The sequence below is a fragment of the Homalodisca vitripennis genome, unplaced genomic scaffold, assembly GCF_021130785.1.
Source record: "Homalodisca vitripennis isolate AUS2020 unplaced genomic scaffold, UT_GWSS_2.1 ScUCBcl_6663;HRSCAF=13978, whole genome shotgun sequence".
Classification (NCBI taxonomy): domain Eukaryota; kingdom Metazoa; phylum Arthropoda; class Insecta; order Hemiptera; family Cicadellidae; genus Homalodisca; species Homalodisca vitripennis.
The window spans coordinates 5,423-25,965 of NW_025782779.1; the positions used below are offsets into that span (position 1 = coordinate 5,423).

Here is a 20,543-nt window from a genome sequence, read left to right on the forward strand (position 1 = left end):
CTCCGGAAGAAGGGGAGGCCAGCTCTGAACCAGCCTCTCCAGTCAAAGTAGGCAGGGGATGGCACACCCTTGTTGAGGCTAGCTAGCATTTCAACATCTCTGATAGTTAGGGAACAAACCCCACCAACTCAAACATTCATCTCCGGTAAAAAACAGTCGTCGACGAAGAACGAAGAAGCACAAAACGAAAACTCCCCGCATTGTTTCGATATCAGAGACACTCAGACTACAAAAAGTAGTGCAAACTAGCTGAAGAGGTATTCTCATTGTCTTATCAGGTGCACAACTGAGTGCACTACGATGTTTCTGACATGATCCCAAAGCACGGTAGAGCAACCGAGTCTTCTGCACATAACGCATCTATGGTGGGGAAGGGTTGATCCAATACGAATTTTGAGTTTAGCTCCAGTTCACCTTCCTCTTACGTGTATGAAATGTAATTATTTCAATTAGACTGGGATGTAACTCATAACCAACTAAGAGTGTTCATTGTCTACAGGCGGACCAGGGGCGGAGCGCGGATATTTCGGACCATGGACGACGTGCAAGGAACTTCTATACGGTCGCACAAAATGCGGAGAGAACGTCTCCAGGTTTCGACCTCATGGTAAGTTCTAAATAGATACTAAATTGCCCTTGATGCAGCCTATTATTTAAAAATACAAGCACAAACATTTTTTGTGGCAGCATCATAAAAATATAGCAATTTCTGATGTGGTGAAATTGTCTAAACTCTTTTTTGACACTCTAACTTATTATAGTTATCGTCCTGATTGTTGAAAGTTTGTTGTAAGTTTATCTTTTGTTATTTCTTTTGGAAAATTTAATTTTATTTCTCAAATTTGTATCATATTGTTATAGCTTGTTTTCAAGTGTATCTCTTGTTATTGCTTTAAAAGTTTGACTGTTGTTATAGTTGTTAAAAATTTTATTTTTAATTGCTGCCCTCTTTTTCTAGTCTAGACATTAGACTTGTAACACTTGTTTAATTTTTTTTGCTCACCAGCTCCTGACTTCTTTCTTCTTGTCTTTTTTTGCTGTCCACATATTTTAATGCATGTATTATTGTATATTTAAATAGTATTAGTAGGCCTATATTGGTATACTGTATTAGTTATACAAATATTGTTAATTGTTATTGTAAAATTGGTGGATACCATTGATGAATTAAATAAATAAATTAGTAGCAACATTTGAATTAGTACCATAACGGCCTTTTCGTATTGTTTTTCACTCTTAAAAACCCTTTTATCTGATGTTTTTTTTTTTTTTTTACAAATTCACCTTACATTGTGTAAATTTATTGTGTTCCAAAATCCATTTCTCAAACCTTTAATCAACTCTTTATCTGATAATGTTTTTGTAAAATCATTATTTACAATTGTGTCTCCAATATTTTGTAAATTAATCACCACATTGTTTTGTAGATTATCTTACAATTGCATTAGTCTTCTCCATGCCATTTTCATAGACCATTACTTTTGTCATTTCTGCCGTTCAACTGTTAACTTCGTCACATACTTCTCCTGTAACATCTTACAGAAGTAACTTAACATAAAGGAAGACAAGCGATAGTAAGGCTAAGTGTACCTCACTTTCACTCTTAATACTCTTTATAAATAAAGAGTTTTTAAATAAATTCCCCTTATATTGTGTTAATTTATTGTCTTGCCATATCCATTTCTCAAATCTTTAACCAATCTTTATCCGATAATGTTTTGTAATATCATTATTTACAATTGTGTCTCCATGTTTTGACAATTAATCATCACATTGCTTTCTAGGTTATCTTACAATTACATTACTTTTAATTACATTTTCATAGACCATTACCCTTGTACCTTTTGTATTTCAACTGTTAACTTCGTCACATACTGCCTCATGTAGGCCCTACAAAAGAAACTTTATTATAAAAGAAGACAAGCGATAGTAAGGCTAAATGTACCTCACGTCAGTCGAGAGGGTTCGCCTGGACGATCACAGAATGCACTAGTGTCTACCAATGGTCAGCCAGGCATTGCGTCTATATGCCGCTAGAGTTCGTTCATCAATTGGTGTCATGTCAGATAATATTAAATGCATTGTCTATCTGGTATTTTAAAAGTCCCCGTCCCCTATTAACTTTCTTAGGAATAAATATTAAGTAATTAACTTTGGGAGATGTCTATATGACCAACTTAGGAGTTTTTTGATTTATCAACATTTTTACTCCTCCCCCCAAATGGGGTATTTTAGGGAGGTAAGTCGCAATTTTTAAATGCGAACCCCTAGCAAGTGACACCTCATTTTAAAAGTTTTTTTTAAAAAAAGAAGAAGAATGGCACAAACTGTAGGTCTCTAATGTTACCCTATCAAATTTGGTGCTGTACATCTTGTGTAGCCCGCAAATCTCAACGAAGTAAGGACAAGAATCGAAGATGCCAGCCACCTCAACGTACCAAACGAGGGCATGCATTTGGGCATTTTGTTGTTTTTATGTACAAAATGTGAGACGCAGTTTTGAATCCAGGCTTTATTTTTGTCAATAAGTATATAGTACACTTCGAGGATCTCATATAGTGAAATTAAAGTGAGATTTCAAGATGTTTACCATTTAATTTTGTTACAAAATTATTCACAAGCAATGAGGGTTTATAAACCAATTCAAACTTTGATTAGCCACCAAATTGTATAGGGTAACATTATAGACCTCTAGTTTATGCAATTCTTCTTCTTTTTAATACGTTAAAATGAGGTGTCTCTTGCCAGGGGTTCATGTTAAAAAATTTTTACTTTCCTCCCAAAATACCCCATTTGGGAGGGGGGACGAGTCAAAAATGTTCATACATCAAAAACTCCCTAGTGTTGGTCATATAGACATCCCCCAAAGTAAATTACTACTATATCTTTATTCATAAGAAGGTTAATAGAGGGGGAGGGGTGGGACTTTTAAGACACCCGTACTATCTATATTTGTCTTCACAACGAACTAAAATTTCCTCTTTAAATCTTGTTCTGTGTCTAGTGTATTCCTTTGGTCATATAATTCTCTTATTCTATTTTTTAACATTCCCTTTAAAAGTCTCACCTTTCCTTACATCATACTGTTCATTATCATCTCCTGATGTTTCCCCGAACTTATGTAACTTTCTCGTATCATCCATCTGCATCTACTGAAAATCACCGGGATTTCACCCGTTTTCCAGGAGCAGTGAAACTGGCAGGCTATGTGGCGGCGTTGAACTCCTTGTGTCTAGCGTTCTTCTGCATCCTCAGCATCATCCAGTTATCCATGATCGTGTCCAAGGACAAGGTTGTGCTCAAGTACACTTCAGCAGTCACGGCCAAGTTGGGCCTGGCTCTCCTCTCAAGTAAGATACTTTTGTTTACAATAATTTAATTAGGCTTGATATAACTAACTACTTACAAGGGTAAATTAAGTTTTATGTTATGTAATTTTTAGTTTATGTAATTGAGATTGAAAAATAAATATGTGTAGTGACAGTGCAGTAACTTGTGGTATACCGTTGTTACAGCGATGTTTTGGAAATTAAGTTATTATAAATTTCAATTAATCCAAATCAATTTAAATAAAAAAAGTGTTGAATGTATATAGCAAGAACGAACCTTAAAGTTGAGTATTATAAGCAGTTTACTTAATCGTTCAGTTTTTTTACCAATTTTAATGATTTGACACTTAGAAATTTAAATAACTTATTTGTATAAGTAGTTCATTGTTCAGATCTGGTATCAATATTTAAAAATTTAATGCTTAGATATTACAGATTAACAATTGTTTTCAATTCAGAATATTATTACTAAGTTTAATTCAGAAAATTAATTGCAAGTTTTCAAGTAGGGACATTGTTTTGAACTTTAATTGAAGATGTATAGATGATTACAAGTATACCAAAATGAATTTATATTATATATTTACTATGTGGAAACTATACATTTAATTCAATTTCATTTTATAGTATTAAAAAATAATAAATGTAAACAAATATTGGCTTTTTACATACTGATACTCTTTTACACACCAGCGTTACTAACGTAGTTATTAAAAGAGTTTAATTTACGTGGTTTAATTGAGTATGGTAAGTTTTCTTTAACATTTAAAAAAAAAATGTAAATTCTTTCAAGAAAGATATAACTTAATAATTTTTTGGAAAGCTAAATGTCACTTGAATGATTGATTAATAATTTGTGTTGACTCTTTAAAAAAACTGGTGAATAGCTCTGATTTAAATATGGGTTTTTTATGAAAATATTAAGTTTATAACATTAGTAAAACAGTGTTTTATGATTACACCAGTTTAATTACAAATTCGTTTGCCTTCGCGCCATCCCAAAAATAAAAATTTAAAAACTCCTTACGTAATATTTTGTCTAACTTGCATAATCATTCAATGTTTGGTCGAAAATATTTTTTTAGGTTTTTGTGAGGACTGTAAGGCATGTTTACTGATCATTACAAAAATAAAAATGTTTCAACATATAAATTAACATGGGCATTTTAGTTTATGTAGTTGAGATTGAAAAATAAATATGTTTAGTGACAGTGCAGTAACTTGTGGTATACCGTGTTACAGCGATGTTTGGGATTGCAACAGCAGGGCTGTTTGCTCTACAGACAGACGACAGAGCCAACGATTTTATTGTCAAGAGAGGAGAGTCTTTCTACATTCAGGTATACCTACTAACTAGCAAACAGTTACTAGAATACATTGTGACAATAGATAAAACCCTCAAGTAAAATCGAATTTAAATTTTGTTTATATTAAAAACTTGTTGCGTTAGTTATGTAATGGTTCTACTTATTTTTAAGAATCAATACAATATTCAATATTCTTTTAATACATGATGGAAATTTTAAATTTTGTATATTATGCCATGTAATTATATTATTTTCAAAAAGTGTGCATTTTACATATAATACTAAAAAGCTTGCAAAGCTTGATTCCATTTTGAAGCTGGCAAGAAAAAGTTGCAGTTCTAGTCGAGTGTTTTTCAATGCCATCGTGAATGTACCAAAGTTAAATATACATTTTTAAGGTTAAACATTCTTTCATTGTTCACTGAGAGACTTTTTTGTGGGTCTTGAGAAGGCCCAAGTGTATTACAGATCACCATTGTTTGGATTACGAATAAATATAAAACTAACATGTGAGTTGAATGATTTTGAAGCAAATAAATTTACCGAGTTGGCAAAATCTTTAAAGAACCGCCATAACTCTTGAATTAACAAAATAGAGCCTAACTCCTGTAACTCAATTTTCATCTTTTCCATTAGGAGTTAGTGACGCCATAGCGTACAGTACCCAGTAATGTTATTTATATATAAAAAGTCATTCAACTTGGTAGTTCTTTTCCACTTTATAAAGGTTTGTACGACCTTACTGTTAGAACAAAAAGTTGTATATTGTAGATTAATATGACATTGTGGGCAATAATTAACCATATGGTGGAAATAATAATTGCTTACAGGCTCAAAACAAAAATGACACTCATGTGTGCTCAACCTTAACTACACAATAAGAATACATTCAAAACTAAGACTTCTAGTATATTCAAAGTTTTTATTTTCAATTCTAACAATTGTTTCGTAAAAGTATAATGGTCCGCCTACCTACAGCCCTACAGAGGACTCACCTCCCGCCCTAAGTCTAGAACAATACGGCTTACGTCATCAGAGATAATAGCTTGAGCGGTTTAACGTCTCACTGGCTACTGTCTCACATTTACAATACATCTAGTGTTGTCATTGTGCTAAATTTATTCTGAAATATTATTTATTATTAGCAGTACATTTCAAATTCTTTTAGTTATATTACGTGGTTTTGTTACCAATTTACGTTCCATGTGTATGTTTGTTTTTATTTACACATGCATTTTTATAATAGCAATAAATATCTTCTTAAATAAGTACTGGAACATAAAACAGTATTGTTCCACTGTATTATGTTTAAGAGTTTTTTTTTTTTATTTAAGATGTTTATACCAAATATTTATGTAAAAAAAAAACTATTTTTACCAACTCTTGTGGACGTGGATTTTAATCTCAGGTGCGTAATTATTAACCTAACTTACAGCGCCAAAAATATTCCTCCATAAATAATCATCAGAGCCGAAAGTTCGAATCACAAAGAAAATGGTCCTATAGCGTCGAATATTTATGTGCACAGTCCGTTAGTGCATAAATCGATACAGCGCAAGGTCAATATATAACAGATTCGGTGCTAAGGGCTCTCCCTTAATCTAATCTAAGCAGTTGCAGTCTACTAACGCCTAACAGTGTAACATTTACGAAAGTCTAATTTTACTGTGTTCGTGTTCATCCGATAGCACCGAGTAGTTTACACTCATGTCCGTGAGCACCGAAACATCTGAATCTAGAAACTTGCAATTTTCGATCATGTTTGGACGTTTTTGCTATTCGGCACTTAAGTTCTCCACCATCAGTTATCGTATTTTACTATAATTTTTCAAGATTAAAATCATGTAACGCGTTGTTTTATGGCTGTTAGAGCGATTTACAATTTTTAGAGCCTAAAGTACAGTAATAAATCAGTTTCAGGTATAGTAGGGACTGAATAAATTAATGATCAACTATTTCAGTAAAGCACCTTTATCATTCCTTTATAAGATTACAATGTTAAATCGTATATCTACCGGAAGATCAAGCTGATGACGTAATTCACGTCAACAAGACGACACAAATCCGGACACATCCCCAGCATATTGAACAGGTGAAGGTTAAACCTACAAGATAGGAAGCTCTCCAAGTGCAATTACTGACAGATTTTCCCACGTGGGCTTTTATAATATGGCTTCCTTGTGTTAGCAGCATTATCCATGCATTAAATTTGTCCCAATAGAGTTTACAGCATTTCTTCTACTACAATAACTCGTAATTGTTCTTCTTAACAAGATCAATTATTTAATATGGTGCTACACTTTACGATAAAATTATTTTTTTAGATTTTCTAAATTCGTAGAAATCGCATTAAACGGATAGAGTGAAGTTTAAAAGTTTTACTTTGTTCTTTTAATTAATTCAATAAATAAAATAACCAACTGAAGTTGTTAAAGCTAATGGAAATCTTTTCGTAGAGTTGTCAAAGCTAATGTGAAACTTCTCGTATGGTTTGGAACATGTCGTTTCTGGGACAGCCAATAGCTGTATGGTCAATCAAAGTGAGTCAGGTTTAAAGTTAATAAAGGTTGAAATCCTGTCCGAACTGGGATTTCTTTTATCGGCACTTTCCATCTCGGACTGTGTCGATTTTGCACTTTACTCTGCAATCTGCACGTTGAGCTCTCCGCGCACTTACTATCCTATAATCTCAGGAGAAATTCTGTCCGAACTGGGATTTCTTTTATCGGCACTTTCCATCTCGGACTATGTCGATTTTTCACTTTACTCAGTAATCTGCACGTTGAGCTCTCCGCGCATTTACTACCCTATAATCTAAGGAAAAAATTCTGTCCGAACTGGGACTTCTTTGATCGGCACTTTCCATCTCGGACTATGTCGATTTTGCACTTTACTCAGTAATCTGCACAATATAGCTTCCGCGCACTTACTACCCTATAATCTAAGGAAAAATTCTGTCCGAACTGGGATTTCTTTTATTGGCACTTTCCATCTCGGACTGTGTCGAATTTTGCACTTTACTCTGCAATCTGCACGTTGAGCTCTCCGCGCACCTACTGTCCTATAATCTCAGGAGAAATTCTGTCCGAACTGGGATTTCTTTTATCGGCACTTTCCATCTCGGACTGTGTCGATTTTGCACTTTACTCAGTAATCTGCACAATATAGCTGTCCGCGCACTTACTACCCTATAATCTAAGGAAAAATTCTGTCCGAACTGGGATTTCTTTTATTGGCACTTTCCATCTCGACTGTGTCAATTTTGCACTTTACTCAGTAATCTGCACAATATAGCTGTCCGCGCACTTACTACCCTATAATCTAAGGAAAAATTCTGTCCGAACTGGGATTTCTTTTATTGGCACTTTCCATCTCGGACTGTGTCAATTTTGCACTTTACTCAGTAATCTGCACAATATAGCTGTCCGCGCACTTACTACCCTATAATCTCAGGAGAAATTCTGTCCGAACTGGATTTCTTTTATCGGCACTTTCCATCTCGAACTGTAACCAATTTTGCACTTTACTCTGCAATCTGCACGTTGAGCTCTCCGCGCACTTACTATCCTATAATCTCAGGAGAAATCCTGTCCGAACTGGGATTTCTTTTATCGGCACTTTCCATCTCGGACTGTGTCGATTTTGCACTTTACTCTGCAATCTGCACGTTGAGCTCTCCGCGCACTTACTATCCTATAATCTCAGGAGAAATTCTGTCCGAACTGGGATTTCTTTTATCGGCACTTTCCATCTCGGACTGTGTCGATTTTGCACTTTACTCTGCAATCTGCACGTTGAGCTCTCCGCGCACTTACTATCCTATAATCTCAGGAGAAATTCTGTCCGAACTGGGATTTCTTTTATCGGCACTTTCCATCTCGGACTGTGTCGATTTTGCACTTTACTCTGCAATCTGCACGTTGAGCTCTCCGCGCACTTACTATCCTATAATCTCAGGAGAAATTCTGTCCGAACTGGGATTTCTTTTATCGGCACTTTCCATCTCGGACTATGTCGATTTTGCACTTTACTCTGCAATCTGCACGTTGAGCTCTCCGCGCACTTACTATCTTATAGACTTAAGAAAATATCATACTAAACTACACTCTAAAAATAATAAAAATATTAAGCGAGTTCTTGTCTTAGAAATAATAATTATGTATGTAGAATGTTGCAACACGTAATCAGTCAATGAATACACTTCTACAAAAATGAAATCAATAATTATTTAAATTTCAAATGAAAGATTCGCATATTTTTTTAAACTTTAAATGTACGTATTCTCTATTTATTCAATTTTATTTATTCAATAAATTGTATATTCTGCCCTGCTTATTCGCGGCTCTCTTTTAATATCACATGACCTCAATTAAAATTATTTTAAGCCAGTTATTAGTTATCTATACAAAAACTTTGTTTTAAAAATAAGTTAATCCCGTAATCTTTTTAGATGTCATTCATTTTTTATTTCTAGCTAACAATAATATAAAACCAAATATGTTCGTAAAAATTTTCCAGATAAACGTTTTTTAAACCCTTTTATGCATATAAATTATTATACCTTTCAAAACTGTCAAGCAAAGACATTACTGAAAACACGTCCTATACTGGACATTTGCCAAATGATTTAGCTTTACGCCCTCAGCTTTACTTCATAAAAAACACGATTTTTACTGGTAACCTGTGTTTGGCAATTTTTAAAAAATCATATAGAAAAACAATAAAAATTAAACGATAAATACTTTACTTTTACCAATTATTTTAATGTATTTGTTTTGGGTTTACTTGATTAAAAACAATTTAAATGGCGGAATATTAAACCGGGCTTATTAGTTTTCTCCTGTTAGTTCGTTTTATGAATAAATAAATAATGTAGTAATATGTCAAATTTCAAATGTATAGTTTTAGCCGCTTTAGAGTAACTATTGTGTTAAAAAAATAATTACTGGTGGATATTTCGTAATCCAACAATGCATACAAGTATATACACAATATATGCAAAAATATTCACGAAGTTTATGTTATGAGGTTGGCACCAGTGTCTATGGTGTAGGTATCAGCTGTGATGTCACAGAATGGCAGGTTACACCGCTACTGTTTACTGTTTGTGTCACCTGCTGTCTAACAGCTTTGTTGTGGCTTTACACCTGCACCCTGTGTAATCCCTGACGACAGAACATATGTTACACTAGTAGGACCTGGATCAGTATGTTACCTCCTACTCTAGTACCCTCACTCACAACACTTGTAATGTAATCCTCCACAAAAATAGTCACAATGTTTATGTTATGAGGTTGATACTAGTGCGTAGGTATCAGCTGTGATGTCACAGAATGGCAGGTTACACCGCTACTGTTTACTGTTTGTGTCACCTGCTGTCTAACAGCTTTGTTGTGGCTTTACACCTGCACCCTGTGTAATCCCTGACGACAGAACATATGTTACACTAGTAGGACCTGGATCAGTATGTTACCTCCTACTCTAGTACCCTCACTCACAACACTTGTAATGTAATCCTCCACAAAAATAGTCACAATGTTTATGTTATGAGGTTGATACTAGTGCGTAGGTATCAGCTGTGATGTCACAGAATGGCAGGTTACACCGCTACTGTTTACTGTTTGTGTCACCTGCTGTCTAACAGCTTTGTTGTGGTGTTACACCTGCACCCTGTGTAATCCCTGACGACAGAACATATGTTACACTAGTAGGACCTGGATCAGTATGTTACCTCCTACTCTAGTACCCTCACTCACCAACAATTAATTGTAATGTAATCCTCCACAAAAATAGTCACAATGTTTATGTTATGAGGTTGATACTAGTGCGTAGGTATCAGCTGTGATGTCACAGAATGGCAGGTTACACCGCTACTGTTTACTGTTTGTGTCACCTGCTGTCTAACAGCTTTGTTGTGGTGTTACACCTGCACACTGTGTAATCCCTGACGACAGACCATATGTTACACTAGTATGACATGGTTCAGTGTGTTACATCCTTGTCTGTAGCCTATGCCATTAGGTTGGTACCACTGCGAAGGTTGTAGCTGCGATGCCACAGGAGCTGGGACTGTGAATAAAAGCACTAATACTTTATTTTACTATTTGACCATCTATAATTTTATCACTTTTTTGTGAAAAAGAATGAACACATTTTTGTAAAATATTCAAACCCTTTTGGGATTACAATTTATGTACGTGTACCTACATTCGTTTAGAAAAAACATACTAATTTTATATTTAATATGTTTTCATAATGTCAGTGGCAAATCATATAGTTAATAAATTTGTTTTCTAATAAATAGCAAATTGTTTTTTAGTAACATACGAGAAGAAACAAGTAATGTTATATATTTTAATAGCCTGTTGAATAAACCCGCTACTGTTTCTAGCTAACACCAAGAAGTAGAAGTAATGCTTTCGACTTACAGGATAGGTAGATTGTCGAGGGTGTGAGAGAAAATGCGGTAAAAACATGTCATAAAAATTCTCTATTGATGGTCCGGAAGGCGAAGGAAGGATGGTGGTTATAGCTTATTTGTGCTGTGTAAAAACCCATAAGTTTGGGGGCCGAAGTGGAAAATGATCAACTTCTTCACACGTCACATTTACTATCTCGATACACTTAAAGCCAACGCTAAAACACGTAAATAACGTTTATACTCGTATGAGCGTTATTCAACGAGATAAAGAGACTGATGGCGGAACTGTTAGAAATATTGTCCGTGTGTCTGACGGTTTGTTGTCGGTATGTGTCAAGCTAAAAAAAAAACATGTGGGGCGTTGGATTGCAAACAATTCCTCACCCACAAAACTTGATTTTTGCTAAATCACAAACCAACTTTAAAACAATTCTAGACGTGGTTTGGAATTTTCATTTCTCCAAAGATAAATAACAATAATTGGAATTATTTAAAAACGAGTTATACTATTTTATACAATATTGTAGAATGGAAAAGTTTTTAAATTTTGATGAGGGTGGTTTTGGAACAAAAAACAGCTAAGAAGCTGGCTTTGGAGCATCCACTGTTGGATCAAGATTCTTTCGGAACATCTAAATATTTACAAAAGAAACCATCACTTTTATTTGTCATTTTTTTGTTATTTATTTAATTACAAATTATTCATTATTCCCTTATTTCTTATAATTCATCTTATTCAAATTCGAAATTCTATTCTTTAAATTCTTAAGTTGTCTTCATCCTATTCAATGTCACATTACTCCTATTACTGTTTTATAGTTGTCCAATTCCGGTAGTTCTCTCCATTCTATCACAAAGGATGAAACAAGTGTTTATAGTTTCAACTATACAAAAGTATATAGTTGTAACATACGTAGTTGTTGACGAGTCATTCATTTTCTATTTTATAATGATTGGTTTGGATCACACTATAGAAACGGGATAAGGTTTGATTTGGAACACGGAATTGGTAATGGATGATGAACCATTTGCTTTTTAAACTCAATAGGATGAAGAATTTTTGCAAAAACGGCACAGGAGCTCACTCATTAGTTTAAAGTAGATAACAATAACTCAATTTTCGGCATTTTTGTATGAAGAACGGTGCGAAATTCAACACCTTGTGTACAAAAACCTCACTTTTTATTCGTAACCCTTTCGCTACCGTCCCAATTCGGCTCTATTCTTTTCTTAGGGGAAATGTCTCCGCCTATTTTTAAAAAAGTTGCGTTCTTCCACAACGCCAGTGGACTCTTGCGTCACGGACTATAAAGTTAGCGTCAGTCGCATCGCTTCCGTGTCAAATTGGCTAGTAGCGAAGGTTACACGAATTTATGCCAGTGTGTGTTGTCACAACGCGTATTATTTTCCACAAGGTTCCAATAAATCTTTCATTAAGTGGTCTGTTTTAGTTTAAGGAATGTATTCTGCAACAAGATATATAGACACACGTCTTATCCTCTCAGATGGTCGTATGCAAAACTAAGCTACATTTTTATCGATTAATACTCTACAAGATGTCAGCAAACATGGTACAAGCTAAGCATGGTGTTATACTGTTTGCATTGCACTTAGCTGTACTCTGTAGTTACTATCAGATCCAGCTGTTAATATAAGATAGTGAGTGTACCGTACTAATGTCTACATCAAACATGTATAATTTTACAAATAAAACTGCTTTTTACGTGAAAAAGCAAGAATTTAACAGTTTCAACTTTTACCATTAAAAACTTAATAATATTTTTTATCTACTCTTTATCAGTTGTATAGTGACAATCAACTTAAAATATATTTCTTATTAATTATGAGTTAAATGCAGTATATTAATTTGAAAGGAAACAAACGCCATCTTGTTCTTTGTAATGGTCACAGCCATTCTGATTGTAGCCCTATAAGAGCAATGACCTTAAACACTTTTATGTGTTGTAGAATTGTGGGGAATAATCTTAGTGTAATGATCTGATACTTATGACTTATGACATACTTAACCTCATTTTTTTCCTTTTTAATTTTAAAAATCTCCGACAAGAAAATGTATAACAAAACTTCAAATATGGATGTGTATTGATTATATCTCTGAAATGAGATGAATCTCATAATTGTACAACAAAGAATAATAATAGCGTTTTAATGATTTTACATTCCGATCTTAATATCCGTCACTTAGATTTATAACTTCCGTAACTCACAGATATTACGGTAGTTACAGTCCTTTCTAGTAGTATAGTTGTAATAAACTAATTTAGTTTTTAAAACTATTTATTTTTAACAATCGATCGAATTAGAAGGAAGCACAGAGAATCTGGTTTGTAATAATACAGGGAAAAAAACACTGAAAACACGTGTGTTAATAAAAAAATATATTATATATATATATATATATATATATATATATATATATATATGAAAATATTAGGTATGCTCATTTATGTTCAAATAATAGCCTGCTTAATTATCGAAAAAATATACTAAATATGTTGAACTGTTCTCTAAGGCTTAAAATGTAATGCCTGAAATCGTCACAAAATAAAATATCAACTGCTGACGAAGACCTCTTGCCTAGCCTCCTTTGAATGTTGTACACAACTTATCTCCAAAGTTGAAGAATAACAGATATTTTGCCAGACGTTTAGGTAAATTATTATAGCCACTGCGATGTAAATTATTCTTTCAGCCAGTATAAAGCCAATGAGGTGTACACAGAGATAAACAGTTTACTGCGCTCTTATCGGAATCGTTAAGTGTAACAACAAATTCTTGTCTTTACCGTCACGGGCAAACTAACCTCAATGTTTTATGAGCAAACCTCTCTTTGATATATCCAGGAATATGAGTGAGAACTTTTATGTAACATTATGTACATTTTGGGTAGGGTACGATAAGCGGACCCGGTTTTTTTATATCGAAGAATATAGTCATCGATACCTAATATTCGCATCTCAAATCCTAGACTATCAATCGATATAAAAGTACCTATAGCCCTCAATAACAATCACATGTTTTAAATTAAAATATGAATTTAATATTTACAGTGATCAAACAAATTATTATAACCAAAATTAGGAAAACTGAAGACGACCATATTAACTCCTCTCACAGTTACAGTTGTTTCTTTCCCACAAATTTCACCTAATGGGCTATTCGGTACGAGTCTAACATGTTGAAGCCACGAAAAAGCAACGTCGTGTAGTTTTCTAAAATTGACTGCCATTTTAAAATCAGAATTACTTATGTAAAATTGAAATATTATCCTACGTGTATTATTTTCGAGTGTTTACAGCTGTTGATATAGATTATTTAAGTTAATAGTTCAAAATAATTAATCAGTATCGATTGATTATATCGAAGGTTATGATTAAGTAATATCGTTTGCCAATTTCGATATAAAAACCGGATCCGCTTATCGTACCCTACCCTACATTTTTATTATTATTATTTGATTTTAACATCAGTAAAACGAATAATCTTTGATTTGCAGATAAAAATTTTTATGTTCATACAAATACATATCGTATTGCTTTTATCAGACAAATATGATCCGTTACAAAAAAACGTGTTACAAAAACGCACTATGGATGAAGCAAATCTTTGCGTAAATTTGAATTGGACACTAATTAAGTGATAAATTCAGGATTTATGTAGTAAACAATAAAACTAAGCCTGGTTAAACGGAGGGAGGAATATTTAACTGGACTTATTTAATCCAAACGAGGCTTAAGGCTTGGGCTCAAAATGAGGCTTGTAGAAGTCGGCCGTAATGATTACCACATTAACCTTAATCTTTCCATTACACTAACTTTCTTGCAAAAGCCGACTTTTACTTTTAGTGTTATATCCAGCTAAAGTTTGCAAGGATCTTAACTTGCCACTAATGATTAATCACCTCTAAATGGGCTAAAACGTTAATCTAAGCCGTATTTTAAAATTTAATTGGCTATATAGGCCTACAATGTGTCCAAAAAGTCCCGTGACGGTTAAGTATTTTCTAAACGATTTAAGATAGATACAAAACTTGGCATATACTTACAAAACAATCTAATTTAACACATATCCAGTTACCTACTTCGTCCTTGGGGTAGCCTACGGCCCTCAAGGGGTCAGAAGACATTTTAATAATTGTAAGCAAAGGTTGGTATGCACATCAAAGATCTTTAACAGTACTCATAGAGTACATTGCCGCAAACCTAACCTCAAAGGAACAACCGAGCCGGAAATGGCATCAGTTCAAAGATGGCTTAAATTTTCCGTTAATTAAGATCTTAATAATAAACTACTGATGCTTGAATGAATCATTGTCATTTCATCCCTAGATTATGCCAATGTAATGCGATTCACCAATCATCCATTGCTCTAGTTTTGTCTGTGAATAAGTTAATGAAACTACCATGACCTAATCATTACATGACCTAATTAATACAATCATTACATTTACCTAATCATTATAAGTTCAAGCTATCTTTGATCACGGGTTCAAATCCCGCGGAGGTCCAATCATACAGGAATAGCAGCCACAGTGTATTAAAAACAAGCCAGCATAGCTGAGAGCTGAGGCTTTAAAGAGATGAAAAAACTATTTTTGAACGGCTGACATTTCCGGATCAGTTGTCCGTTTGAGGTTAGGTTTGCTGCAATGTACTCTACGAGTACTGATAAAGAACTACCGTATCCCTGAGGAAATAGCGGCTAACTGGATATGATTTAAATTAGATGTGTTATCCTTTAAGTCTGTACCAAGTTTAGTAACTCTATCTTAATCGTTTCAAAAACATTCAACTATCCCGGGACTTTTTGGACATATTGTATACAATTCCCAAGATGATCCATAAGATATTTGATTACAGTATAGTTCATGAGCCGAGAACCAATTTACATTGTATAAATACATTACTTGGTTTTTTCTTGAAAACGATAGACAAATTTCTTCCAAGAGATAAATTTATCGTCTCCCATACTAGATTTGGTGGAGGTCGAAATTAGAGTGTATAGAAAGGGTTAGAAAATTGAAATAATAATAATTTTCTCATCTAACTATATACCGACCCTTAAAATGACAACTTTCAGTCAGTCTCTGTATTTATTGGCTGACAGTCCATGCAATTATTATATGTGTACTGGACGGTTGTTTTAAGTGTACAGTATTTAGCTAGAAAAAATTTAATCTGAGACAAAAATTATCGTTTCATATTTTTAACCCTTTTGACCTCCACCAAAATTCCAAAATCGATTTCTTTCTTAAAAAACCCCTCCATTGGTTTCAAGAAAGACCAGGTTGTATGCTTATACTGTGCAGATTGACTCGTGGCTCATAGACCAAGACTTGTATGAGTCATCATTGCAAGGACATAGCCAGTGAGGGGGTCGAGGGGTCCGGAACCCTTCCAAAATTTTCAAATTTTTTCAATTACTTTCTTAGTAAACAATTATTGTTATTTAAATAATTCAGTATTACTGACATGTACTGTTGAAAGATAATTCTCAACAAAAAAAAAAAAGGGTCAAGAACTTTTTTAAGGAACAAAATGGGGCCTTCCTCTCTGTCCACTACGGAAAAATATTAATTGTCTGGACCCTCCAAACTTTTTTTCCTGGCTACGTTCTTGTATCATTGCAAGCCTGGGTTGTGTAGCAAATTAATTTTTGTTTAATGCACTTAAGCCTGAGATATATTGTTTAAACTTCACATCGGTATAGAATTAGTTCATTGTGATTACACTAGTATTAGTGTAACTTATTTATTTAGTATAAAGCCAACGGGCCAGGTTTTCAATATGTCTCGTACTATAATACATCAAGTGACATAAATTAGTTTGCGATGAACATAAATTAGATGCACGATTAAATAATTTTTTACTACAAATATGAAATTAGTGGTATCCTTTGAAATAGGAAATTTAATGAGTCTCAACTTTTTTAGACCTAGTTTTTTTATAAACATTTTAATGTTACAGGTAGTCCTAATAGTGTTAACATTCCTGCTGTTCATTGGGGCTCTGTATGACATGCTGTTCGCAAGGCGGGCTGGTGGGGACCCCACCATTGCCTCTAGAGACCCCTCGGGCAATGACGCCACCACCTACAACAATCCGGGCTTCAGAGACAAGAGGTCTACTCACCCAGGTTTGTCTGATGTACTTGTAAAAATTAAAGAATTCTCCTCTTTCACTTTGTGTAGTAAGAGTTAAACTGTCAGAATTAGTGTAACAAATTTTTTTATATAATCTATAAACCTATAGATTATATAAGAAAACTGTCATGTCACAGAATGGACAACCCCATTCTGTGATGTGACAGTTTAAATAGAGAAATTCCACTTACTTCTCAATAACCATTAAAGATATCAAGGGATTTAGCATAATATTTGTGGGGGGTTGGGAGGCCGCTACTGGGAGGAGGGTCTGGAGAGTATGGAAAATAATGTTGATACAAGTAAAGAGAGTAATGCTGTGTTTATTTATAATTATCAGCTATACATATTTAAACTATAATGCAAAAAACTTAGCCAAGAAAAAATTTTGGGTGCGGTGTAGACAATTGATATTTTCCAGTAGTGGACAGAGTATAATGCCCCTGTTTTGTTCCCTAAAAAGTTCTTAACACATTTCTTTATTGAAAACGGTATTTCAACTGTAAGTGTCAGTAACACTGAATTATTTAAATAACAATAATCGTTTACTAAAAGAGTAATTGAAAAAATTGAAAATTGGGGGAATCCGGTCCTCTTGGATCTCCACACTGGCTACATCCTTGCTATAATGATAGCTTTTCGTTACTTAGCTTTACAATATTTTGCAATTAGTTCCATATCATTATTTAAACTATGTAATAGATTTACTCCAACACTAGATATTTCAGGATGATTACAGATGAATTTTAAATATTTTAAACCAGAATTTTTGTATTATAAAATTAACAAAAACATCTATTGTTCTCTTCAAATTTTAAAATTTATGTGCCTTGTGGTAAAACCCCCGAACTCTATATTTACCATTGAGAGGGGGGGGAATATGGAGATAGGTTCAATACCTCCCTAATATTCGACTTTGAGAATACCTCCCTAATCACCAAACCTGAGTTCATATATCCAGCCACGAGAACACTGGAGGTTCGGACCTTCTTTGAGTCTATACATACAAGTTGTCTATTCCTTCAAACAGAATTAAACAATTGGACTTCAAAGAAACCTTCTGAATCAAGTAGACTTGGTTTCGATAAGGTAATTCAAAGCTCTCATTTGGCCTAAAGAGTAGTTACCAGTTGTTATCTTGTGACAGGTTCTCATAAGAGTATTAGAATGTCTGCTCACATTGTATAATATGCTCAGGAAGTATTCAAAGAAGAGTCTTCTTAAATGCAACATATGTCTTTTGTAGAAGAACAGTTATCTCCAAGAATGTATTGTGCTGATGAAACCAGTCATTATAATGTTGGTGTTGTGCTAAAGTGTAAATTATCAGTTCTTCATAACAGGCACAGATATGTGAGCCTGAGATATGGGATACATAGGGTTACCTTGAGTCTAGCCATAGATGATCTTCAAATGTATTGAAATGCTTATCTGTCTAGAGGAGGCAAACATATTTCTGATGTTATTTTTGTTTTTTTATTCTCTTAGGACAAGAAACTTATAAATTGCACTTAGTCCTATAAGAACCTAACTGCTGTTTCCGGAGGGACAGGATATTCTGGATGGGTAAGTTTAGGGGGTAGTGGCCGCCTCATATCAAAGTCCATGAGGAAGAATTAAGGCACTAATCTTAAAGTCAAATCCCCCCGGAAGAAGGAGAGACCCGCTCTGTACCAGCCTCTCCTGTCAAAGCAGGCAGGGGGTGGCACACCCTTGTTGAGGCTAGCAAAAACCTCTGATACTTAGGGAAACTCTGACAGTCATCTCCCACAGTAGACTATGCTATCGAATTACCCTTGCACCCCAGAATCTCGACATTAGCAGGCAGTGATATGCCGCTCCTGGACATCTATAAAGTTGTCCAGATTTAAGTGACACATCGGTTTTTTACTGTGCCCAGTGTTAGGTTCAACTGGAAGGTATAAATCTAGCCAGAATTGATCCCTGCTGTGTTGATTTCCCGATGTTAGTGATAAGTATCAAATTCTCAATAATCTCGCGAGTGAACCTATGTGATTCCCATTTTGTGATATAAAATGTGTGTGTCACCAAACTCCCTTCTTTCTCAATTTATCACACTCGATTTTAATTACAATATTTTGCTTTATATTTTTAAACTGAGTTCACAACTGATTTCAGTTATCTCCAAGCAGTAGAAATAATTCAGAAAACATTACCCCACAACTATATTTCCTGTTGCTTGAAGTTTCCATCCGATCAACTATAGGTTCTATACCTCATTGTGTGAAATTATGTTGCTAGGGGGTAGTGTGTCAGTGACGGATGCCAGCGGTAAGCCATACGCCCATTCTGGCACCAACGGTAGCATGGCCACGCTATCCACCACGCTGTCCTCCAATGGGTCCACTACAGGCTCCATCACTCGCAGCCCTCTTCGGTCCAGTCTCAAGAAACCGAGGCCTGCAGCCAACAACGGCCTCGGTATACAGAAACCCAGGCTTCAGCGGGACCTCACCCACCCTCTCTCGCAACGGCAGCACAGTCAAGAAAGTGCGGATACAGACACACAGTACTGCCGTGTAGTGGTGCCACCGTACTACAAAATAGTTTGTGATATATTTATCAGATTATTTTAATGCAACTTTCAACACAGTTGATGTTGTTAAAATATGCATATTACAAGAGGAAAATTTTATAGACGTCATAGGTATATCCAACATGTAGTTGGTAAAACTATGTTGAAAACCTTTTCTTCACTACACACAAGGTGTCCTAAATATAGTGATCCAAAATATTTAGGTAAAGGCCATCATTACCACCTACTTTAATTTCTGGAATTTTATAGTCTACAGTTCAAAAGTAATGTTTTATTACATTTTTATCCGATAATTCTCTACTTCTTACTCTTAATTGTGCATGGCAACCACTATCAATAGTTAACACAAAAGATTATTCTTACAAGTTAAATAGCAACAAACAAAAAAAAACGATGCAAGTATAAGGACTAAACTATGAATAATATTAACAATATGAGAGTAATTATAACAAGTTTAGTCCAAATTATTTAATTTACATATATTTTTTGTATATTTTCAGTGTTATAATGTGTTGTGTTCCTGCACATATTCATTTATTTCCTACGTGTGCTTGATGAATGTGTAATTTCTCTTGAGTTTATTAGATCTTCTTGAATGCAGATAGTTAGGATCTGAATAAATAATTAAGGATGTGATGAAGATGATTTCTATGTAGCTTAATCCTTACCTTGTGCTATTTATCGGAAGCATGCAATGTGGAGATAAATGGCCTGCAGAAAGGTGCTTTTAACATTACCACTAAAAAGGACCAATAAGGACTTAAAG

At 34.4% G+C, this 20,543-nt stretch overlaps 1 protein-coding gene across 1 annotated transcript; it reads left to right on the plus strand.

Moving 5' to 3' along the window:
* Positions 1-499: 499 nt before the first annotated feature.
* Positions 500-19,777, plus strand: LOC124373894 (the record flags this gene model as incomplete). The annotated part of the gene is given in 6 exon segments (XM_046832214.1): positions 500-607; positions 3,186-3,350; positions 4,572-4,669; positions 17,045-17,213; positions 19,483-19,670; positions 19,672-19,777. Coding segments are annotated over 6 exon segments (821 nt in total), but the record flags the coding sequence as incomplete, so codon positions are not given.
* Positions 19,778-20,543: the final 766 nt, after the last annotated feature.